Source organism: Dasypus novemcinctus, chromosome 26 (assembly GCF_030445035.2).
Source record: "Dasypus novemcinctus isolate mDasNov1 chromosome 26, mDasNov1.1.hap2, whole genome shotgun sequence".
NCBI lineage: Eukaryota > Metazoa > Chordata > Mammalia > Cingulata > Dasypodidae > Dasypus > Dasypus novemcinctus.
In genome coordinates this window covers 22,592,540-22,618,506 of record NC_080698.1, presented here as the reverse complement: position 1 = coordinate 22,618,506, position 25,967 = coordinate 22,592,540, and the positions used below count along the sequence as shown (strand labels likewise).

Below are 25,967 nucleotides of genomic sequence, written 5' to 3'. Positions count from 1 at the left end.
GTGTCGGAGTAGGAGTCAGCAATCATTTTCCATAAAGGACCAGACCAGAATATATTTTAGGCTCCCAGGCCATGCAGTCTTTGTCACAACTACTCAACTCTGCCACTGTAGGGCAAAAGCAGCCAGAGGCAATATGTAAATAAATTAGCATGGCTGTGTTTCAATCAACCTTTATTTATAGACACTGAAATTTGAATTTCATAAGATTTTTACATGCTCAGAAACATTATTCTTCTATTGATTTTTTTCAAACAATTAAAAAATATATTAAACATTCTTAGTTTAGCAGGCCAGATTTGGTTCTGGACTTTAGTTTACATACTCCTGTGTTAGAGGAGATCCTACAACCTAGAGAGTAGACCAAGAATCCCAACCTACCATGTAATGAATTTTTCCTCCTTATAAAGAGCTGACTGTAATTGCTATTTGTTATAGTATTCTCTAGCACTTGAACATAAGATCTATTCATTCATATACATGTATGGGTATGTATGAAAATGTTCAAGTATATAGGTATGTACATATAATGTATCCCTCTCAATTTACATTTTGGAAATGCTTTATAATGTATATAACATTAGCATAATAGTACAGCTATAATTTAGGAAAATAAGTATATTAGAGGCTGCACATTGAAAACTTTCTCTCCCATCAATAAGAATATGCAATAAAAATTAAAAAAAAAAACATTGAGGCAACTTCTTGCCCCTTCTCAGAAACTGGACCCGTAAGTGCAATAAAGAAGAAATGATAGGCAAGCGGATTTGGCTGAACAGATAGGGCATCCGCCTACCACATGGGAGGTCCACAGTTCAAACCCAGGGCCTCCTGACCTGTGTGATGAGCTGGCCCATGCGCAGTGCTGATGCACAAAGGAGTGCCATGCCACGCAGGGGTGTCCCGGAATGGGGAGCCCCACATGCAAGGAGTGTGCCCTGTAAGGAGAGCCACTCAGCACGAAGAAAAGTGCAGCCTGCCCAGGAGTGGCACCACACATATGGAGAGAGGATGCAGCAAGATGATGCAACAAAAAGAGACTCATATTCCGGGTGCCACTGACAAGAATATAAGCGGACACAGAAAAATACAAAGCAAATGCACACAGGGAGCAGACAAAGGGGGGGAGGGGCGGGAAGGGGAGAGAAATAAATTAAAAATATATCTTTAAAAAAAAAAGAAGAAGAAATGATAACCTGAATCTAATCATGAGGAAGCATCACCCAACCAAAACTGAAGGAAATCTGATAAAATTTAAGTGGCCTGTACTCACCAAAGGGCAAGGTCATGAAAGACAAAGAAACCCTGCGCAACTGCTCCAGAGCCAGCACTACCCAATGGAAGTTATGATTATATACCTGGATCCTTGTCGAGGACAAAGTTTAATAGCAAAAAACAAAGCCTTTGTTTTGCTAGAATAGACATGGGTGGGATAATTGGCTCAATTTGAATAAGGTCTGTTCATTAGGTAACAAATAAAACAGTATCAAGTTACTTTTCTGACATTGACAATTGTACTGTTCTTCTGTAAGAGACTGTCCTTGTTTTGGGGAAGTGCACTCTGATGTACTGAAGAGTAAATCAGGCCTGCAACTTACTGTCAAACTGTTTAGAAGAAAATGTGCATGCGCACTTTTACACGGGTGTGTGCGTGCATCTCTCTGTTGCCGGTGCAGAGAGAGAGAGAAAGCAAATATGGTCAACTTAACACTCGGGTACCCTGGGCAGAAGAGGATTTATGAATTCTTGGCACTGTTTTTTACAACTACTCTGTAAATTATTTCAAAAATTTTAAAATTTAAGGAAAAGAACAAGTGAGAACTACAAGGTCTCTGTTAAAAGCCCTTTAGAGAGAGAACATGTCCATTTGCTATCTGGGTTCCTATTTCACAACAAGGTGAAATTTGTCCATTGGTGCTGCAAGCAAATAAAGCCAAAATCAAGACTGTGTGTAAAGTCCCCATGGGCCCTTAATTTCCTCCCTGGGTGAGATACAAAGGGGTCGAAACGTTTCTCCCTCTCCCCCACAACAGTGGTCCCTTCAACGGGCACTGTCACAGGCCACCTCTCTCTGCACAGTTACCCACAAGGCGAGCCCTCCTGTGGGCAGGGTACTGAAAGCGGGCACACATACTTGAGTGATACTCGGCCCTACAAGTGACAGGGAAGAAGCAGTAGAGAAAACCAGTGCCCAATCTCTCCTGGGGTCCTGCCGTTCATTTCCAGATCGTGCCAGTCAAAGAATCCAAGTGTTCTTGGATCCAAGATTCCTTTCAGGGAAGGGAAAGAGCCCCAAGACAAATGGGGCACCCAGCCCAAAGGGATGTGTCAGATCCTGATGTGGGCTATGGGTGGAGGGCTCTTTGTCTCTTCAGAGATAACTAAGTTGTTTGACTTGTGGGTGTGGAACGGTGGGGGGCTGCAGTCCTGCCCTTGGGGACTGGCAGCGGCTCCAGTCCCAGGAAATGTTTAACAATGCGGGGGCTATAAACTTTAAGTATTTAGGGGAAATGCAAAAACCAAATGTGCTAAAGGCTTATCTAGAATGTCTGGAGTCCATGCTAAAAGCTTACCTAAGATGTGGAAGATATATGCTAATTGAAGCCTATTGAGACCTGAAACAAAGGGACCATTTGGCCTTTCCTCTCTGTATAAAAGACGTTTGAAAATCTTGTTCAGGGCTCGGGATTCAAACTGAAAGCTCCGGAGTCCGGCCGGCCGTCAATAAACCATTTTTCCTTCTCAAAATCATTGCTGAGTCCTGGCCTCTCTATACTCAAATAATTGAACTTCTCTTAAATTCCACAACAATCCCACCCTGATCCCACTGCCTCTTCCACCCCGGAGCCTCCGGTTCATTGATTCACAGGATCCTACTGGCCTCATCATGATAGCCTGTTCCTTCCCGTGAAGCCTGTTTGCCCTGCGGGAAAACTGTTGGTTCAAATGAACAAAAGGAAAAGGACAGCATTAGGTTCTTATTGGTAACCTGTGGCAATCCAAGGTGGCACAAATCTAAGTCCATTCATTCCCAATTCCCCTGCACCAAAAATGTCCTGGTCCGTTGCTATAGCATCTTTACACGGCAGAGTCCAAAGTCCAATCCCAAAGCCCTCACACAAAAACGACTTGCTAATTGGGTCCCCAGTGCCTCCACCATAAATAGATGCTACAATTGGCAGTGTAATTAGCACACTTCCACTGCCAAGACAACCACCAAACCACCATTTTTTTTTAATTTTTCAGCTGACAAGGTTCTCCTTTCTCACCTTAAGTTTCAAATCCTAGATATCTGGGGATGAAAAATGTCTACTCAATAAGAGGAACCTATCATCTAATGATAGCAATTAAGGTAACAATTCATCCAATAATCCATACTAACAAAACAAAGAAAGAAATTTAAAAAGGAAAAAATCAGCAAAAAACAAACCATATTAAACTGCCTTTGTTTCAACTGTCCAGAGACTTCAACAAAAATGCATGTTAGGATTCAAAAGCCTAACCAAGTGTCTTAATTCTCATTTTAATCTCTGATTACCAACCTGATGATTCCACAAGCAGGTAGCAGTGCCTGGCACATCACAGGTTCCCAATTCATAGATACAGTTTTCGAAGGAAAGGAGACCTCTCCTTCAAGAATCTGCAGCCATTAACCAAAGGAAGACTTAAAAGTCTTCATCTTTCATCTCCTAAGAACTGAGCTGTATGCTAAATAAAAGATGTTAATAGTCACATATGATTCTAATTTTTTTAAATCCAGACACCCACCAAAAAGCTATATACCAACATGATAAGGTCATTAGTTATCAGTGGGTAATGTGGTTAAGATAACGTCTATTTTCCTCCATATGCCTTCGGAATTTCCCCATTTTCTACAAGGAATATGTGTTTTACTTTAGTAATCAGTTGAGGAGGGAGGGCCTTAAAAACAAGGAGAATAAAATGATGTTCCCATTCAAACGTACAAATAGTAGTCTTCAAACTCAGATATGCATCCGTCACCTGGAAAACTTATTGAAATGCAAATTTTGATTCCACTGGGCCTGGGTGGGGTTGAGCTACTTGGTGGCTGGGCAGACCCACCAGCACTTTGATTACCAAAGATATATAAAACACAAAAATAATCCAAACACCAACAGTCACAATTTTACAGAGATGATGATGGTGCTGACGAGGTCTTAAATCAAAATAAGACAATATAAGTGAAGTCCTACACTGAAAAATTAATGTATTTTGGACACCAGCCAGGGAGAGTTTTAAATAATAATAATAAAAAACACTAAACTTTACTTGAAAGTACAGTGATCCGCTGGAAGCGGCTTGTCTTAGAAGTTAAAAGCAAATGAAATTGCTTCTTATTGATTTTAATTTAGGTTGGAACACTTGCTGTCCAATAACGCCAGAAAAGGAAACTGCGAGCAGGGACAAGATATGAGAAGAGGGATGAACTCAAGGCAATCAGCCTCTCGGCTGACCTCCAGTCCAGGCGGTAGTTAAAATGGGACAGACAGGATTAGGTGTGGACAAAATATACGCCCAGACAAGCAGCTCCGCGTTAATCTCATCCTCCAGGGCCTCTTACCATTATGAACTCTTTTTATTATTTTTTTTAATTCAGGCTCTAAATGTTGTTCAATTAAGTTTTACTGGTTTCCTTACAGATCCTTAGGATTCCAATTTACAAATAAAATCAAGAGAAGCAGTTAAGGCTAAGTGTTACCAGCATGTCTCCTCCGGAGACCTGTCCCTAGCACCAAAATAAAAGTCCTCTCGCTCCCCAAGATAAAAAGCTCATAATGAATGAACTTGGAAAAAACCAAACTGAGGAATGTAACAGTGTTAAAGGACTATTTTTGGCAAGCGGGGGAGAGGGCTCCCGTCCTCAACCCATCTAGCATCTAGCTCCCTGGCCTCTTACATATTTCAAGAGGCTTTGGTGCTTTAAGACTGAGATGGCCAGGCTCGCCCCTTGCTTAACGTAGGCAGAAAAAGCCTGCACTGAAAGGATCTCGAGCATCTAGCAGAATCCAATCAGCAGCCAAACCTCCCAGCTTCTGAGGGCAAGGATCGGAGCAGCTGTGGCGATTCAGGGAACAGGAATCAAGACAGGGGACGGCACCCTCATGACTCTTGGCCCAAGCCTCCAATTCAAGGGAGAAGAAGGTGTGACCAGCCAGCCTAGTCTGGGTTATAGGCTCCCGTAAATGGGTGGACAGAGTCCTGGATTAGCAGACAATCAATCCATCACGACTATGGAGACAGAGCAATACCCAAAGGAAAACAAAGGTGCTGCTGGGAAAAAACAAGGCAAAAGGATGCTGGGCAGGCAAAACAGTAACAACACAATAATAATACCACCCACCACCACCACAAAAAACAGGGGGCCAGGGCTTTACTCAAACGCTCATTTAATTCCTACATGGACTCTGAGCTAGGGACCATTATCCCATCTTCTAGATGAGGAAATTGGGACTGACGCTAGTCCAGGACAAAGCAGGGAGACACTATGGTCCCAGTGTCCAAGGCCACTGTGAGAAAGTCGTTCAGCCTTGACTTAACTTATTTTAAAGTTTCCACTGACAACAGAATCAATTCCAGGGAAGCTGATGTGGCTCAAGCAATTGGGCTCCTGTCTAGCATATGGGAAAGCCCAGGGTTCAATTCCTGGGGCCTCCTGGTTTAGGCAAGTTGGCCCAAGCAGAGAGCTGGCCCATGCAGCCGGCTGGCCCACGCAGTGAGCAGACCCAAGTGGAGTGCTGGCCCACACGGTGAGCAGGTCCAAGTGGAGTGCTGGCCCACGCAGCAAGCTGACCCGCACAAAGAGCTGGCACAGCAAGATGACGCAACAAAAACAGACAAAGAGACAATAAGAGACACAGCATACCGGGGAGCTGAGGTGGCACAAGAGATTGAGCACCTCTCTCCCACTCAAAAAGGTCCCAGGATCGGGTTCCTGGTGCTGCCTAAAGAGAAGACAAGCAGACACAGAAGAAAACACAGCCAATGGACACAGAGAGCAGACAATGGGGGTGGGCTGTGGAATAAACACACCTTAAAAAAAAAAATAATCAAGACCAAATGGTTCAGCCTAGCATTCTAGGTCTTGCCAATGCACTCAAGAGTGGCTCCCATGCCCCTCAAATCTCTGCAGTGTCCATCTGCATGCTGACAGTCATGGCTTTATGCCATGAGGAAGCAGCTAAGATACAAGATACACGTGGGTGCAAGTGCCAGACTTGCCCCTAGGAAATAGGTCCATTTTCCCAGTAAGGGCAATCATCCTCCTGGAGTTGCCTCTGCTCCCTAGTTCCTCCAGCTCCATGTGCATATCTAAATAGCAGCCAGGCTCAAAAGGGCTACAGAGCACCTGCAGCCAGAGCACCTGCAGCACCTCTAGCATTCCTCTACAGCTCCTCAATCTTAGGGTCGGAATCAGAATTTCAGCATTTTCTTATTTTCAGCCTCACACAACTACACAAACTGTTAGGTGCTTTCATCCTATCTCCAATTCTATCATATTTTTAGAATCCCCCAAACACCAAGAAAGTGCTAAACACATAGAGTTTCCACTAATATTTGGCACTAACCCTTTACTTCCCTTGCAACAATGTGCACAAGGATACTTCCTCATAGTTCAATTTTTACAATGCTGTCCTACTAGACAGCTCAGATATTGGTTTCCTTATCCGTGGAGTGGCAACAGTGAGGTCCAGAGGTCAACGGCTTCACCCAGGAGTGACTGTGCTCATCCTCCCTTCCCAGCATCCAGACACAAGAACACAAGGTTAAGTTCAACACTGACTCCACTCCTGTCAAACACAGACAAAGTCTCCCTGGATTCAAATTATGCTACTTGCTGGCCGTGTTCCCTACTTTGGATCAATTATTCAGCCTCACCCTGTGTCCACTGCCTTTTAGAGAAGCAGTGTCTCTTTCAGAGTTCGTGCCAGAAGAATGAGAAATAATGTATTGAAAACTCTTACTACTTCAGCCACACACGGATGTAATCCTTGTAACTTTTACCATTTGGATACTATTATTCAGCATTCACAGCCAAAAAAAATAAGAGTATAAAAACCGCCAAGATAAAGAAGAACAGGTTCTCTAAAAATGTATCCTGTGCCCGTTTGCACCACTGCTTTCCCCCTCTCGTAGTCTTATGGCCAATGCTCTCAAATTGCTACATATAAATCTGACCGTCACAGAAGACAAGAAGCCCCACAGCCGTACTGAGACAAAAGTGAGGGGGGGGAAAGGATACTGCGACTATCCTTTTCTGTTGTGTGGAGAAAGATAACTGATTGGACCTTCTTTCTCACCCCCAAGCTGTCCCGCTCCCTGTCTGCTTAGCTAGTGTCTGGGACTAATCAACAGGTGTGGCAAGAAAGAAAAAAACAAACCTTGGCAACTTTCTCCCAGGGAATTGATGACTGGCTTTTAACAGCTTACCTAGGCTTAGAACCAACCGAGAGCACGGGAAGGCGGAATCATTATTCAAACAGTTTTACCCATTCGGCTTTTAGAAGTATCCACCACTAAGAAAGCAAAGTTAAAAATTCAACCCAAACCGTACAACTGCTTCCTTAGTTACGAATGGCTGGCAAAAATATTATGGCCAAACACCTTGGTGGACCAAGACCCCATAACTGTGAAAAGTCAGAGGTCTTGCTTTTCTAATACAGCAATGAAGGAAACCAAATAGTACTCCTCCGTGAAAAGACATTTATTCTCTGTAACTACTCAAACTCCTGAATCCAGTACAAATCACAAAGTACCCAGCTAACATGCCCTGTGAGGATGAAGGGTCTAATTATAGCCCGTTACCCAAGGTAACAGGGAAGAGCTCCTGAAGGATTTCTGCAACCAAAAGAAAATAATAATCCTTAAGTTCTTTTACTTTATTCTTGGCTACAGGAATAGAAGACACACTTACCCAGCAAATGTTTTTTTCCCTGACCTTTTATTAACATGCTTATCATTTATTTAAGTTTAAACCACATTCTAGCATTTTGTCAGCTCTACATCAGAACACATGCAAAGACTTGACGTTATTCACATATCCCTACTGTGGCCAAGTGCCACAGAATTAAAAAAACTTGGCCAAGTTAGCCTTGGTTCTTCACTTGCCCAATTTTCCCCCTTTTTTAGAACTCAGCCATCAGCCGAAAGGACCCAGAGTTCAATCCCCTAAGTGCAATTCACAAGGTGTTCATAAATGGTTCTCTATGTAGAACAGAAGCACCATGTTGCTAGGGGGGAAAAAAAAAAAACACTGGCTTTGGGGTCAGAAGCCTACGTCCACCACTTGCTTGTTAACTGAGTAAAACTTCTATTTGCACGCCTGTGAAATACAAGGTAGCACAGGGGCCTTGCACAGTTTTAAGGATGAAGTAAGGGATCAGGTGTGTGCAGCCCCTAACATAAGGTCCATCCACCATGCCCATAGCTGAAGTTCAGTAAATGGTGGTTTATAGTCTAATGTGTAAACAATACTGTCAAAACATCTGTAGGATCAGAGGAATTTTTCAAGACATTGTAGCCCAGCCTCCTTACCCTACCCCACACCCCAGCCCTCAAGCCCGTAAGAAGGGCTGGGGAGGTTAGCTGTTCTTCCTAAACCTCATGGCTTACAATGGAAAACACCACCCCAGAGTCTACCTCCCAGCCTCCCTTGGCCACGCCCCGCTAAAGGAACGGGGGAGACAGCTAGCACGGCCGGCCGCAGATGCAGGTGATCAAAGCACTCCCTAAAAAGACGTTTGCACTGATAATTCGGCAAGGTCAACTCAAAACTCTGTGCAGACAGAATGGTCTGGAGAACTAGTCTCCTTTAAGAGTCATTCTGAAACCTGGCTTTGCTGAAGAGGATGACAAGACCAGAGAGAACTCCTCTCTTTTCCCACGTGGCCCTGCATAGCTGGGCTCAATGCTCCTCCCCTGGGCTTCTAAGGCAGCCTCGGATGGCCCTGGGACCCGCCGACGCTTCTTCAACAGCCTCACTTGACCACTTCTACATCCTTGTAAAAGAACTGACAACTGGAAACCACCCACACTAAACAAAAGGTTTGTATCCACCCTGCCAAACCTTCCCTGGGAAGGAAGCATTCCCATCATGAACCTGAAAAACAATTAAATAGGGATGGGGTTTTCCCAGCTGACCTGCTGCCTCCCTCTACCTGTACCCCCACCAAGCCATCGGCCACCCCTACCCCAGTTCTTGGCCCGCAGATGTGCACTGATCTACAAGAGCCGGAAGCCAGAAGCCCTTCAGGGTGAACCTAACAGAGCTCTCTGGAAAGAGCATGTTTTGGATGTGTCTCAAATACTCTCCACTTATCCCAATTGGAAGAGTCACCATTCTAACATTCTGTTAGAGGATCCAAAAGCCCTAAGAGGGGGGTTTGGAGGGCTCGATGCTGCAAAGATGCAGAGCCCGCCAGCCAAGTTTGTCTGACCAAACCCACAGCCAGGTATGACCCTGAGCCATGCACTGGTAATAACCTAGAGGCCAGAGCTCAGATTCTAGGACAAGCTTGGCTATGAACTAGAAGTGGAGACTTGGGTATCAGTAAAATAAATTCTCAGGAAAGTAAATGCAAGGGCCTAGGATGTTGCATGCGGAGTAATTCTAAACCACCCCGACCAGTGGGAGGAATGAGTGGGCCACGGATCAGAATTTTCCCAAGAAGCTTCCGATGGCCACCTAGAATCCCTGAAGATCTCCAATGTCCATTCTGCCTTGCAAACTCTAAAAAATGCTCAACATGAGCTTGATCAGAATGTTCAAGAATGCAATGCTGTCCCTGGATTTCCTCAACTGCACAGGCTGGAGTTTTAAACATGCCAGTCTGTTTGCAACCTTCTACAGATCCCACAATGCATCACCAAGAAGCAGCAGAGGAAGAAGTCAAAGCCACATACTCTGCTAAATGCCCACTCAAAAATCAGTAAAATAACAAAAACATATTCTATTTTCAAGTGCTTACCATCTACCAGACCTGCACCAAATGCCTTACACAGCTTATCTCACCGAGTCCTCAAACCATCCTACAGAGCAAGGACTATTAGCCCATGTCACAGATGGGCAAACAAGCACACAAAGCTGACCCCAACTCACTATCTTGACATCTGGACTCCAGTGCTTTCCTCATGACTGAGTGTTCAGTTTTTTTTTTTTTCTTTCTAGAAAGACATCCCTCTCTTCATCAACGACAAGCATCTCCTCTTGATTCTATATTTTAAAGGGGCAGGGAAAGGAAAGAGATAATTGCCACACAGATGACTGCAGCCATGAAATGCTCTTTTTAGAAGGTGCGATAAGGTCAAAATGAACACTCTAGACCAGTACTGTCCAACAAAAATACAAAGCAAGCCACATATATATTTTTAAATTTTCTGGTCAGAACATTAATAGGGAAAAAGAAATAGGTGAAATTAATTTCAATAATATATTCTACTTAGTCCAATGTATCTGAACTATTACTGTTTCAATGGGTATTTAATATGAAAAGATTGAGGAGACACTTTACATACTTTCTTTTGTGTAAACCTTCACAATCCAGTGTGTATTTTACACCTAAAATGCATCTCAAGAAATATTTCAAATTTCAGTAGCCAGTGAGTGGCCACCATACTGGACAGCGCAGCACTATGGACATTTCATCATAAACAAAGTTAAGGCTCAACATCAGAAGGGACCTTGAGGGAAGAAAAATTCATGCCTAGGAACCAAATATGGAATTACTTGATGTTATCCAAGCACTTGGGATATTACCAAACACAAAAAACTTACCTGGTGGCAATTTCACAAAAGAAATCCTTTTGCCTTTCATTTGCATGTTCCAAATTCCTTATCAAAAATAACACTGATCAGAGGCCACTCAAATTCTGAGAAAGAAGTCACCCTACAGGTAAGACTGAATGTATTCAGAATAAACACAAGACACTTTGCCAGGTAAAAACAACAGAGAAAAAGGATCCATTAAGTCAGTCACAGTTTTAAAAGCTGATGTCACTAAGCCCACACTTCACACTTACTTAAATAGCTAAGAATTCGGAAAGGTGTCGCTTTGGAATACAAACAGTCCTACAAGAGCCATAATCGATGCAAAACCTCTGGGCTTTGAAGAAAGGAAAAATAAGCAATGAATTTGAGATCCCTAAACCTCCACGAGCGAATCTCACCAATTAAAATATGAGGTAACTGCCATCAAGAAGCTGGATATAGCTTTTTTCCCCTGAATAAACAAATCTGAGTCTAATATGAGCCCAAGTCAATTCCAGAGGCTGGGAAAGCTTTGCTCTTGGTACCTGCTCTTGATTCCTGCTCCCTCCTTCAAGTCAATTTCAAAATGGTTCTATGGTTTAAAAATTGCCCATGCAGCAGCTAACCTATCTGCAAGGATATAAAAGTGGATATGCTTCTTCTTACGATGCTATTTTTCAAAGGCTGGCTTTCATGTCCCAGTGTAGTACAGAGGTCTTCTCTCCCAGGCCACCTCTTGCAAAGGAAGAAAAGAGCTCTATGATCAATTAGCAACGTCTGCCATGGCTATGGGACTGGGGAGTGTTGGCTGAAATGCCAATCTCCCCCCAGTGCCTTGGGAGAAAAACCTGAATAACACAGGAGCACAGGGGCAGGAAGAGGTTGAACATGTGCTGCAGGCTTTCATTTAATGTCTCATCCGTATGCACCCAAGTCAGAGGATGGGCCCCCCACAAATGCAGAGATATACAGCAAGGCATCTAGAGAATATTCATACAGACAATTTCAGCAGTGAGAATGCCAGGAGTAGCTATAAACCTGTCCCTTCAAACTGGGGACCAAAAGGGCAAATTTAAACCTAGGGAGCCAATGTGGGTCAGTGATTGAGTGGCTTCCCACATATGAGGTCCCAGGTTCAATCCCCAGCCCAGTACATCAAAAAAATAAATAAAATAAAAACCTTCTAAAGCCTAATACCCATCTTTGGTAAATCCCTGTCAACAGAAAACATTCCTGAGTAACAACGTGCACCTTATTTTTCACAGTCATCTACTACCTACTACCTGCTCAGCTAGCTAAGAAGGGGACCTGGTAGCACCAAGAAAGATGACTTCAAATTCTGGTTCTATCCTTTCGTTAGCTGTGGATCTCCACTCTCCCTGAGCTCCATTTCTCCCACCTTTTCAGGGGGTTCCATGGCATTAATTGAGAGCATATTTATTATACAAACATTTTGTTTTGTAAACCTTAAGAGCTATTAAAAACAGGACCACCTGTTAGAACCCATGCAACCAATGCTTTCCTAGTGCTTTGCACACCTGATCTCATTTAATACTCACAAGGACTCTAGGAGGTTGAGACTCTCACAATTCCCACTTTACAAATGATGAAAGCAATAAAGTCAAGGAACTGGCCTAAGTTAGGAAGGGCAAAACTGGGGTTCAAACCCACATCCATGGGAGTCATAAAAACATGCGTTTGCCACTGGCTTCTTCCATCAGAATCTACCTGTCAAGTCTCAGTCCCTGAAACCCCTGTTTAAAAGTCCAGGCAGGGGAGCGGATGTGACTCAAGCGGCTGAGCACCTGCTTCCCACGTGGGAGGTCCTGGGTTCAGTTCCGGTGCCTCCTAAGAACAGAAAAAAACAAACAACAAGCAAACAGACGAAAAAAACCAGGTCAGGGAAGCTGATGTGGCTCTGTGTTGCGTGCCAGCTTCCCATATACAAGGTCATGGGTTCAATGCCCAGCCCCCGTACCTAAAAAAAAAAAAAAAAAGAAAAAAAAAGTTCATGGCAAAGATTAACTAAGAGTTTTCTCCCCCAGTCTCCCTTGAGTATCTGATCAGAGTGTTTACATTTTTCCCAAATTCCCCAGAAACTACTTTTCCCTCCCTTAGTCACCAGCCAGGAGAAACCTCATGATCAGACAGCTCTCTCACGTCAGATAAGAAGCTTCAACAGAAACCGGGAAGTTTTTCTCTTAAAAATCACCTCCCAAAAAATTGTTCAGAAAGAACTCTAATGCAAGAGCCACCCTCTCTATTACATGAAATAATTTCAGCAACTTTTGCCCAAACTGACCAATGGAGAAAATGAGGCGATGAAACCTAAAACCGTCAAAGTATTTTTCACACCCTCCGCTCATGGCCTTTGCACACACAAGAGAAAATGACTAGCTTTAGAAGAGCAAACAACTGGTCGGAAGAGGAATAAAATAGGGCAGGCATCGACTAGCAATGTGTTCTAGAAAACTAAGTGCATTTGGAATCATGATGCACCAGTCAAAATCCATTTCTAATCAAAGGGGGTAGACAAGGTGGTCAGCCAATGCGTCCAAAGCCTTTACGAGGCAACAGATACACTCCACAGTTAACATTCATCTTCACATTCTGTGGTCAATTCATGCAACCTCTGCTGTTCTCTTCACAGGGCGTGTCACTCTCTAGAAGAGGCAAAGCCGAAGTGAAGAGTGCCTACTTCAGTTAAACAAACCTTAAAGCCAACACTTCTGATGCAGAACGTTGCTCAAATTATTCCACTAAAGAAAGGGAAGAAAAGAATTACCACTGCCACCATCAAAATATATCCTGCTCTCCCCTAAGACACTTGGCTTCTAAATAGAGTATATCTTGTTTTCAGCAATAGCTATATTGGTGGCCAACACCAGAAGGTACAAATTTAGCTTTCCCATTTTTTAAATGGACTTTGAACACCATGACAGTAGAGATGCTTGGAATTCTCTTAAGGAACGTGTGAACCTTAGGTATCACATGTCGCATGAGAATGCACTATACTAATGCGAGATTCTGGAAACAATACACACTGATATCAACGCCCTGTAAAATGTCCTGTAAAAAGAGAAAGAATTATCTATTCATTCTGGCAGGCCACAAATACAGCTAAATACAAGCTACCTAGATGCTCTGGTATAATATTGCACTCCTTTTTCTTAATAAACAAGCAAGAGTATACAGTCTAATTAGGTTCTGAATCGTATTGTGGGGAATATATATACATGAAAAGCATATTATTATGACCATTTAAAGAACACATGCTGAAATTAGGATGAAAGAATCACCCACCTCAAATCTTCCATCTGTCCATGCCAAAAGTTGGCCCCTATACTCAACCCAAAGCCCAGATTTTCATATGCCATTGTTGAGAAAATTCAGACATGATATTTCTGTCCCTTAGAAATCCACACAGGGGTGTAATGTACAAATACTACATGGAAAAAATTACTATCTTTGGCAAGGGATCTACTAATATGACATCTTCAAAATTAATAATCACTAGGATCTTGCTGCTGGTCACTGTATTTCTCCATTCCTCCCCCTACCCACCTCTTCCCATCCTACATCATCCCATCCTTAGGTAGTTTGGTCAAAGAAAGTTAGCAAGGGAGCAAGATCTTAAATCAAATGAGATTTTATCCAAACAAAACTTTTTTTTTTAAACAAACTGACAGCAATTTATATCAGGCCACATGCCAAAAAAAAAAAAAGGACACACCCAGGATAAGGCCAGGTTCACCTTCATAGGCCAGACTGATAGGAATAAAGATACATGAGTGATGGGAAGTGGACTTGGCCCAGTGGTTAGGGTGTCCGTCTACCACACGGGAGGTCCGCGGTTCAAACCCCGGGCCTCCTTGACCCGTGTGGAGCTGGCCCATGCGCAGTGCTGATGCGCACAAGGAGTGCCGTGCCACACGGGGGTGTCCCCGTGTAGGGGAGCCCCACACACAAGGAGTGCACCCCGTAAGGAGAGCCGCCCAGCGCAAAAGAAAGTGCAGCCTGCCCAAGAATGGCACCACACACACAGAGAGTGGACACAACAATGATGCAACAAAAAGAAACACAGATTCCCGGTGCTGCTGATAAGGATAGAAGCAGTCACAGAAGAACACACAGCAAATGGACACAGAAAGCAGACAACTGGGGGGGGGGGATAAATAAAAAAATAAATCTTAAAAAAAAAAAATACATGGTGAGTGTACATGCACACAAAGACACACACAACCTAATCCGGATAACACAAAGCCCAAACAAAAGAAAAGAAACAAGAAGAAACCAAAATTCCATCCCTCAGGTAGAAATCACCTACCTATATGCTGCAACAAGCACCTCCAGGGACCCCGCTGAGTATTGTAAATAACCTCTGCAAGCCAGGTGTGTGCTCTAGCTCAAGAGACAACCTCTACTTAATTCCAGCTTATTGTCACTGAGAAGGAACACAAACCTTAGAATGGCACACCTTCCAATTTTTCAGCAGTAGTCCAGATTTTTACAGGAACCCTCAAGGGCAGGAATTTCCTTCTAATTTTGGTCACCACTGTATCCCCAGTGCTTCAACAGGCCTGGCACACTGTAGGTACTTGAAAAATATTTGTTGATAACATGAATATGAAATTTCCCAATTTTTAAATCAGTTTTTTCCTTTAAAAGACAAACGGTCAAACAGAACATCTGCCAGCCAGATGCCCCCTGCAGAGTTCCAGACGACCCAAACAACTGTCATTTCTCCGTTTTTCTTTTCTGGACTCAGGAGAAATAAAATATAAAGTTTAAAAACCAAAAAATAGCAGGGGAAGCACAGAGAGATTAAGAGGTGAAGAATTTTGTCTGTTTATTATTATTGTTGTTAAAATAATGAAAATGCTCTAACAATGACTGAAGTGATGAATACACACCTATGTGATTATACCAAATACCATTGGCTGTACACTTTGGATGAACTGTATGCTTTATTAATATGTACCAATAAAACTGGTTTAAAAAAAAAAAAGCTTACAGGCATTTCATTAACCAAGACCCACTCACCATCTTGTTTGCTATTCCCTGGGGATAATCTGTTGCAAGGTTAGCAAAATAATCAAAGAACTCTTAGCACCTTAGGAAGCAAATTCTCAGAGGAAAAAGTTAACAAGAGCTGTAACACACAACACACAATATAATATGCACCAGGCATTTGATTTACAGACTGCAATAAGGCCACAACACTTCCAAACTGTCCAGCCTGGACTCAACAATCTCTAAAATTCCAAAAGGAATGTCAGAAGCCATTTAAGGGTGAGGCAAACAACCCCAAGGAAATCAAAGGTCTTGCTTGTCCAAGATTCCATAGCTGGCTTGGCTGGTTCCCAGGCTAGCTCTAAATTCCAGAGGGAAAATTTGGAAACCAGACCATCTTGTCGAGTACAACTCTCCCAGACGTTTTCCTGACGTCAAATATTCCAAGCCTGCAGCCCGCCCTTAACCAGTATATGGGATAATGACACCAACATTATTATAAGGTAACCATAATTGAGGCCCCAAACAAGAGTTCTCAAATTACAAGCCAAATCAACTTAGACCATTTTGAAAAGTAGAGTCAAAAAACTCACCACCCCAAACTCACTCTATCAAGTTATTACCAGCTCATTCAGAAGCTAAAGCAATTTGCTAAAAGGTCACCTCTTCAATGTAACCAAATAAAATCCTACACTAATTGCATTATTTTCTTACTTAATTATCACAAACACACAAAGACACCTTTATTTCACCCAGTGTTTATGAGACTGCTTATATGGGAAAAGTGGGAGGGAGAAGTACACAAGGCTGGGTCTGTCTCCTAATTAGCCCTCCTGTGCGATTAGAAAAAACAGCTCCAACTGTCTTCAAATAGCAACCGATTTGAAATTCAAAGTCATCTTGAGAAATGAGAGACATGCTACCCACCCCCACATACCACCGGGGTGACTTTGGTTAAGTGACAACCCCCCTCACCTTCGGTTTCCTCGCCCTAACATGGTGATAATCGTGGTTCCTACTTACAGGAAGGATTAAAGGCACGCAGGGCACTCAGCACAGAGCCTGGATGATGGTAAGTACCTGCTAAGTGTGCACTATTATAACCACTCTTCGCATTTTAAAGATTGAAAAAGAAACGCCAGTTTACCCAAGGTAACACTGCTGCCACAGGCCAAGAATTTCAACCTGAGCCTCCCGAGTCCTACTGTGGATCCTGAATACGACATGTGTATATTTTGGGACTCCAAGGTTCCCAATGCCACCCAACCCCACTTCCACAAGAGACTGGGTGCTATTGGTTGAACTGTCCCCCAAAAAAGATACATGTTCAACTCCTAACCCCATGGTCCCATGAATGGGACTTTGAAAACCTGATTAGTTAAAATGTGACCAAACTGCACTTACAGTGAACCCTAATCCAGCGTGGTATCCTTTGGACACCAGTGAGACCACCACGTGATGACGGAGGCAGAGACTGAAGTGCTCCACCTGCCAGCCAAGGAATGCCAAGGATTGCTGCCGCATACCAAAAGCTAGGAAGGCAAGGAAAGATTCTCCCCTCCAGGTTTCAGCCGGAGCATGGACCTGCTGACACCTCGATTTCATCAACCTTGGGGACTCCAGACCTGGGAGACAAGAAGTTTGTTGTTTTAAGCCATTCAGTTTGTGGTACTTTGCACCTTTGTCCCAGGAAACTAAGACATTGCGTAAAACTGCTCAAGGCAGCTCAGCTACCAAGTGACAGAGCCAAATCTCCAGGCAGCTCTTAGCCCTCTTACTTGCTGAAGGGAAACACTTCAGGAAAAATTGTGCACTGTTTTTGTTCTTGTTCTTGTTTTTAATGTACGGAACTTATTCATAAATAGCCACTGATTTGAAAATAAATCCTTTTGGCAATTCTTGGCTAGCTCCACTCTTGAAAAGTCATTGACATCTCTTCACTAGTCTGGACTATGCTTTTATACTTAGCAAATTGCTTTGCCCACAGCCATCACCTATCCAAATGATTCCAAATTGATGAATTTATCTGATTTAAGCACACCGCAGAAGTTATGAGGTGTGAAAACTCAAACACCTCCAGAATTCATATAAGTGGCTTGAATCCCTTAGAGTATACCCTGAACTATCAATCGACACCCTGCTTCATTCTCATTAGAAAAGAGTATCACAAAACCAAAAATAAGACCAGTTGTTCTATTTTCTCACGTGGAAGTGTTACATATCCCATGAATTATGCTTTCATTTCTTCTTTTAGTTGTTAGATTTCAGCAGCCAACTGTGTCACTTTGCTACAGCCCAAAAATAGCTAAGCTGAGTAGTTTAAAATCATGTTTTGTTGTTTGGCCAGAAAACCATCATGCTGATTTCGGTTTGCAAAAAAACGGATTAAAGAGCAAGGGCTGAGCACAGGTTTGTGGTTCTTGTACGTTCTCTAGGTCTGAATCCGTGAAGACAGATTCAGGTATCACCCAACTGCAAAAGAAAAGCAAACAGCCCAACACCCCTGCTTGCATCCCATTAGTGGCATCAAACGACAGGCCCAGAAATGAGGGGCTAAAAGACCCACCCTCCTGGGTCACCATGCAGTCCACAAGGTCTGAGAGGGTAAGAAGCAGCTCAGCGTCGAGGACCAAGCTGCTCTTTCTACAAGGGACGAGCCACACCAGGGCATGGGAGATCCACAGGCAGCACTGAAGCCCGCACACAGCAGTTTCCCATTAAAGCCGCGTATGCCGGAACCTTTGCTACGTGGGCGAGGAGGTATCACAGGCTTCACTGAGGCTCTTTCATTTCCTTAGACCTCAAAATGTAACCAGTCTAAATTTACACAGGATGTCCTCATGCCAGCCCTGATTCTTCCTCACCCCAAGAGCAAGGCCAGCTACAAAGATCATCAGACAAACTTTTAAAAGTTTTCTTTGCACACACACAGTTGTGCTTTTCACTTGCCTTTACCTCTTCTCATATGCCACCCAAATCTCTTTAATGCACATAATTTTAAAAAGGTTAATTTATTGAACACTTGCTGTATGCCATGCACAATGCTTAAGATCTTAACATGCATTTTCTTTCAAGCCTTGCAAAACCTAGGAAAGTCAAGGTACTAACATTACCCTATTTCAAGGAGGAAAACAACCACTTCCACCAAAACAAACAAACAAACAAAAAACACTCGAGGCACAGAAAGGTTAAGTAACTTGGTCAAGGCAGCACAGCTAGGCAACACCGCTGGTAAATGATAAAGGCCAGCTGGCTCCAGAGGTCATATTTTTTATGACCTTCACTAGATTTTACCCAACTTTCCATGGCTACCCGGTTTAGAAGGAAAATAAAAAGCATTAAAAGATTTCTGCTTGCTACATACTGACAAAATATTAATAGCACAGCCATTTCCATAAACTGGTTAACAGATATCAAAGCACTCACTCAATGTGAAAGTTACCCACTCCCTCTCTACCTCAAGCACGACAATAACACCAGCAAGTTCAGCTGGGGGGTGGGCCGGATTGGGAAAGAACACCCAGATACCTTTCCTGGTCAGCAAACTGTCATTCCACCATCTAACCCTAAAAGCTCTTTAAATAATATATTTTTTAAAATAGTCATAAGCATCAAAGGCTGCGATCAAAAAAAAAAAAAAAATTTGTTCCTGGCAAGCCATCTCACGTAAGTTATACATTTTTGTCAAAACACCAAACATTTTGCTACAAATGGTACCAGGTGAAAAGGTATCCAATGATATAATGTCCTTACAGGAGAGATCTCACATGGAGTCTTCTAGTTCCTTTCAACAATCTTGCACAGCCATGACTTATAAACCACATAATCCTTCTCAAAGTATGAGTACACTTTCATCTGCTGTGCATTTAAATAGTCATAGACTTTTCTGAAAGTAAAAATCCCCTACATTATACTTTTTTAAAAAAGCCATTAACAATTCTGTAGTCTCAGAAATTTGAGACAAAAAAGAAATTATAGGAAAAAGGGAGGGAGAGTAAATGAGGATTTTTGAAACACTTACCCTTTGTTGTTTACAAAATAAAAACAAAACCATTTTTTTAAAAATCAAAGCAAAGTCAGTAACATAACTTTTTTTTTTTTCAATAAAGGTGCACACTTGACTTTCCCTAGGCACAGAACCTTGACACAGTCCTGGGTTCAGTTCTTTGTAAGCAAGACGATCACTCGCATATCCCAGACAGGGAAACCGCTGACAAATATTTACTGAGGGCCTAATGTGTGCCCAGGCAACCTCATTCTGGGACAAATTCAACGGCTGCTGCCAAATTCCACAAGAAGCTCTCACTGCCTGTTGGGGGCAGGCTCTTCTCAGAAGAACATTTCTCACTACCGGCTTTACCGAGGATCAAGCTCAGATGGAGAACTAAAAGAGAAGTGAGACAGGACCCACTTCCCTGGCTTCCTTTACATTATTAGATAAACATGACTTTTGTTCTCTACACAGATACAGCCACAGTGTCAGCAATTACCACCTGTAATCTGATGGTGGTCAACCAGTAACCAAAGAGTACCCTGGGCTTGGGGTACGGGAGTGGGGGGCAGGGGCCTTTGAGATGATTTCGAATGCCCTGAATTTCTCCTATAAGCTCTGCCTTAGGAGATGTGGCCACGTGAAAGGTGCACCCTAGGATTAAAGAGTTTATCATAAATTCATTTTAAACCTTGCAATTCAGAAAGCATACCCATATTACAAGCTTCACCCTGGTTAAAAATGAGTTCCTTATCATCCCACACGCTCTAAGTACAACACTGAATGGAAATCCAGATTTTAAAAATTACTTTTACCCCGAGTTAAAGAAAACAGCAACCCTCTAAGCAGCGCTTACTCACTTTCTTCATCTATTAGGTATTAGGTAAAACTAATACAAGTGCACCTGCTGGCCTTCTGGTTAAAAAGTTTCCAGGAAAAGCTAAGTGGAGAGGGCAGGCAAGAGGTGGGGAGAGAGGGCCTTAAGCAACTGCTCTCGTCTGTAAGTGCTCTTACATTAATGGTAAGAGAGCATAGTTGGTGCACCAGGATAATCCATTATACTATTTTACCTTGGGAGATTTTCACAAGAAAACTGAAAGATGAACCTAAAAGTGTTTTTGTTTTGTTTTGCCTTGCAGTGTTAAATCATCAGCATTCCCGGCAAGGCTTCATGTAAACAAGAGCGTAATTTCAGCGTAAACAGGTCTAGAACTAAGGGGAGATGCTTCACTGCGGGCGAGTCCCCTTTCTCATTTCAGACAACCTAGCCCGAAAACCTTTCTGCCTCTGGCAACTGCCACCTCCAAATAGTCCTATGAGGGTTAATGTTCTAACCTCATCAACCCTCTACTGTGAACGCCGTTTAAAGGAAACAAAGGTATTATTCCATCACCGTGTCAAAGGGACTTCGTTAAAAAGCCCCAGCTCAGAGACTGGATAAAGATCCTTCATTTTCAAACAAGACACTTGAGGGGAAAAAGAAAAAAACAACTGGATGATTTCTCAACCTTATCCCTAAGAGGAAGGCTGCCCGCTTCATAAATACTATTTCGGCTTTTTTCTAAGGCGGCAGTAAAAGAGCCCCATCCGGACTAAAGCATCACATGCAAATGCACGGAGAGAGGGGCTTGGAGGGAGAGTCACTGGGCATCAATCATGGACCGTCCAATTCTGACACATCCAACGTGCACAGCAGAGCTTATCCATCTGAAACGGTTCCAGCGCCAGCTTCCTAGATGTAATTACTGTATAAAACATATCAGAACCAAAGAGAAGGGCTTCACTCTGAGGGTGGAAAGAGAGAAGAAATCAATAAAAAAAATTTTTTTAAGTAGTTTCTGCTCAATAGCTAAAGAACGTCAAACAAATAAAATATTAACCCTCTCAGTAACATATTTTAATTTCTATCGGAGGCACTTAAATTCTCAATGATTACAGACATATACCAAATATTTAAACAAAATATATCTAGGATTTGCTATAAAAAATATATATGTGAGGGAGGCTGGGGGGTTATAGTTGAGAGAAGACGAGAGTCGGTCATTGTTGATGCCTGGGTGGTGGGTCCATTATGTTTTTCTATGTTTATAAAATTTTCCATAAGAGAATTTTTTAAAAGATGTAGAACATAACTCGCCCGATATTAGGTTTGATAACACGTCTGCTTCGTACTTGAAAACATCAGTTGAAACACTACACTTGCCACGGCCCCCTACACCTATCATACCACTTTTGAAACGCTGAAAGCCACTGTTGCAGATCCCAAAGAAAAGACCCATACCAAGGCTGTGCTCCCAAACCGTCCCCAAAGTACAGCTATCCGGCATCCTCAAAAGGAGCTCAGAATTGAAACGCAACGGAACATTTGGTGGGGTTCTGAGTGAAAACAAATAAAACCACGTAACACAAGATTTTGGTTAAGAGGCACAAGGAGGACCCTAATTCAAAAACCACGGGCATTTTTATCCAAAACAGATAAACACTTCCCACGCCACCGCAGGCAAGGGGGTGTCCCAGAGAGAACTCCGGCCCCCACCCAGGCAAGAGCCCACCAGCTGCAGGCGCAGAGCCCGAGTCGCCTCCCCGTGCGGGGCGCCTCCGCCGCCCGCGCCCCATCCCGGCCCCCACCGCCGTCCCGCCGAGACGGCCAAGCCGTGGCAGGAGCCCGGCGAGTGGCTCCGGGGCGCCCCCTGAGGTCCGGCGGCGTCAAGGCACCTTTGGAAAAAAAGGAAAGCCATCCTCTCCTAAGGCTAAGGCGCCTTAACTTTGCAAGGACCGCAGGCTGCTGCACCCTCTAGGGCTGCTGCACCCTCCGGGGCGGCAATTTCCCAAACCAACCCCCGCCTTGTCCGCGCCTCACTCGGTCCCTCTTCCTTTTCCGACCTCCTAGGGCCCCTGGTCAAGCGAAAGGGCTAGGTACCTCGCAGAGGGAACAGGAAAGAAAATGAGGAAGAGGAAAACTGGCAAAGCCCCACCAAGGCGACATCACTGGCGGTCCCAGTTTTGGTTTCAACCTTCCTCAGACACCAAGCAAAAAGAAAATCATCACTGGTCAACTCTGTATGTTCCCGGACATAAAGAGAAGGCCAGAAGTGGAACCGAGAAATCCCTGTTACTTCACATGCCTGCCCTGCGCTGCCTCCCAGTGCCCCCACCGAAGAGTGGTCTTTACCAAAGCTCGACCCTCTGGGTACCTCCAACGTGCCAGCAGGGCTTGTCCACTCACCCGGCAAGTCCAGGAACGGGAGCCTAGCAGAGGGAGATGATTAATACGAACGATGAGTAGGAATCATTAAGGGAAAGGGGGCTGCTGTTTGGGGAGATGTCCCCATTGCCTCCAACCCCCGGTGTCAGGACCCTAATGAGCGAACCCCAGACCTCCAGACGAGTGTGGACGACCCCCGCTTGGCCTCCAGGTTGGCTTTCTGGGCTGGAGCTCGCGCGGCTCCAAGGGGGCAAAGGGATATGAAAGTGCGATGGAAATGGGGGTGCCAAAGAAAAGATGCTGTGAGGGGTTCCCCTTCCCTCTCTGTCCCTCAGGGCCACCCCAAGTCCACGAAGGGCACACCTTTGCCAGTCCCCCCTCAAGCGGGCTCCCGAAGGCCGCAAGGGTAACCAGCTCCGGGGCACACGACGGCACTGGGGTACCCGCTGCACCAAAACCTGGCGCTCGCGCCGCGGGGAGAGAGGCGGCGGTGTCCAGGGAGAGCGGAAACATCGAAAGCATGTCCCTCTGTTTCTTGGCTCTGATACTCCCCATCTCCGGGTATCCAGGAGCTGGCGGGTGAGAGGACAAAAAGCGAGGGGCTCTCAGTTCTTAAGGGAGCGAGAGATGAAAAGCGACTCCCATCCCTTCCCTCGGTTAGAGCAGAGGACGTGGCCTCCACCCCCAGCTCCCCCGGGGAGGGGGCTGGATTGCTTGTAGGGGCTCAGGCTGCAGCAGCCCCCAGGGCCTGCAGGAGGGGAGACGGAGGAGGCCCTCCCCACCCTCCCCGAGGGGAGAGAGGGAGGGGGTCTGCCCGCGCAGGGCTGGAAGCGAAGGGTCTCCGAGTTGCACCCCGTTACGTGCAGTGATTAATTATCATCAGTGGCCAATATTGCTCCTGTCCTAACCTGGCCAGAAACGCGCAGGGCTGGGTCTGTCGGCAGTGAACTAACTGCCTGCAGAAGGGCAAAGATGAAGGTAGGCAAGGCGCCCCAGACAGGAAAAATCCCCCCGAGCGCGAGCAAGAGCCCTGCCGCCCACCCGCCGCCAGCACCACCCCGAACCCGGTAGCCCGGTTGTGCACCGTGCCTGGGGGAGAGAGGGGGGCGCGGCTCCGGGAGCCACGGATCTCCCTAAGCCGCCAGCTCCCTCCTCTCCCACCGCGCCCACGCCCAAGCACCTAAGCCCCCGGGCTCGGGGAGGTTGTCTCGCTCCGGCACCCAAGTGCATCCTGCCCCAGACCCGAATGAGGGTCGCCCCGGGCCCCAAGACCGGGCAGGCTGCTCCCCACATCCTCATCCCCTCCATGGCCAGCCTCCGGTTTCCATCCCCCAAACACCAGCCTCTCCAAAGGGTTGGGGAGCAGCAAAGCGAGTCTCCCGGTCCTTAGCTCCCTCCATCCCCGCGCACCCTGCTCTCCCCCAAACCCACACCGATATCCTCCCTGCGGCCCCAGCCTCCCAAACCGCCCCCCCGGCTCTAGCCCTCCGGATCCGAGACGGAGCGGTAGAGCGAATCCCCTTTTCTCCCGGCTCCAGGACCTCGAGCCCCTCCCCCCGCCAAAAAAAAATAATAATCAAGCAGAGCAGACCCCCGCGATCCCCCACCTCTCCCCGGCCGGCCCCAGCCTGGCCGGCCCCTGCGGGCCACCAGACTCCCCCAAACGCCGCCAGGAGCCAATGGAGCGGATCTCTCCCTCCTCCTCGGGCGCTCGGCCACCCTCCACCCTCTCAGGGGTCCCCGGGACGGGCGCCCCAGCTCCGCGCTCCGGCGACAACTGCACAGCCCCCGCTCGCCGGCCCGGGCCGCGTCCCCTCGGCGGCTGGCACTCACCCGGGAAGCACACGACATAATGGAGCACGGAACTGGTGATTTTCAGGAACAAAATCCACCAACACGGTTCCAGTAACCTCCGCATGTCCAAAAACGCACATCGAAAAGAGGAAGGCAGGGGGATAAACTTGTTGAATAAGTTCTTGCCTCGGTGAGAGCCTCCGCTAAGCACCGGCGCTTCCCCTGCACGCCCGCTCCCGGGCCCCCCGCGCTCGGCGGCCCGAGTCCCCCTGGAATCCTGGCAGCCGCCGAGCGCCCCCCGCGAAACCTCAAAAAGTAACCGAGAACGCGGAGCCTCGCCGGGAACGATCTTCTCGGCAGACCAGGGCTTCTTTCGGTTCAAAAAAACAAAAAAGCGAGCCGAGCGGTCAGGGCAAGGATCTGCGGGCGGCGCGGATGCCCCGGGCCCGGGGCGGGCGAGGTCCGCAGGCGGCGGCCAGCGGCCGAGGCTCCCCAACTTGAGTCGGCAGCGCTGCCCGAGCGCGGCGGGCGGCGGTGGGGCCGAGGGCGGCGCGGCGTCTCCGGGCTTCAGGCAGGCAGCTCCTTCCAGGGCCCCGGGAAGGAAGGAGGCATGTTTGCACGCGGGGAAGGGGAGGGGAGAGGCGGGGGGAGCGAGGCGCCCCCAAAAATAGAAACGGCCGGAGGACGACACAAAGGATCTCAGAGGCGCGCTGGGGCGAGGGCGCCCTCAGTCCATGCTCCTGAAAGTTGTGGCTCGGGCGCAGGCTGGGGAGGAACGCGGAGCGCGGGGCTGGAAACTGGCCATGCCTCCATACAGGAAGTAACATGTGAGCCTGGATCCTGGCAGCGACTTTAAAGCCGGCGAGCGAGCGAGCGAGCGAGCAGGGGGCGCGCGGCAGCGGCGGGGGCGCGCGAGCAGGGGGCGCGCGGCGAGGGCGCGCGCGAGCCGCGCTCTTAAAGCAGCCACGCTCGGCTCCCGCCCGCCTGGAGTCCGGGCGCCTGGCGCCCCTCGCGCGCGGCCCCAGGGGCTGCGACTCTGCCGGGGCGGCCTGGGGACCCGAGGCGGCTTTGGCCCGGGCTCGGAGAGGGGGTGGGGAGGGCGGCTGCCTTCTGGGGCCGCCGTCACTTGACCAGATTCCTTTTCTGCGAGCTCTTAAAAGCCGCGGCGCGCCGTGCGGGGTTAGCGAGAGGTCCCCGCGGTG

At 46.2% G+C, this 25,967-nt stretch overlaps 1 protein-coding gene across 4 annotated transcripts in view; it reads right to left on the bottom strand.

The window, feature by feature from the left end:
• PTPRG (protein tyrosine phosphatase receptor type G) overlaps window positions 1-25,680 on the bottom strand; it is a 698,663-nt gene extending 672,983 nt beyond the window's left edge. For 2 of the 4 annotated variants that reach the window (XM_058288184.2, XM_058288183.2), the window contains exon 1: window positions 24,805-25,628. In XM_058288184.2, coding sequence (XP_058144167.1) covers window positions 24,805-24,889 — 85 coding nt within the window. In that variant the 5' untranslated portion in view covers window positions 24,890-25,628. Of the gene's footprint in view, window positions 1-24,804 lie in introns of all 4 variants that reach the window. The other 2 variants (XM_058288185.2, XM_058288182.1) reach the window with 2 other exon arrangements.
• Window positions 25,681-25,967: the final 287 nt, after the last annotated feature.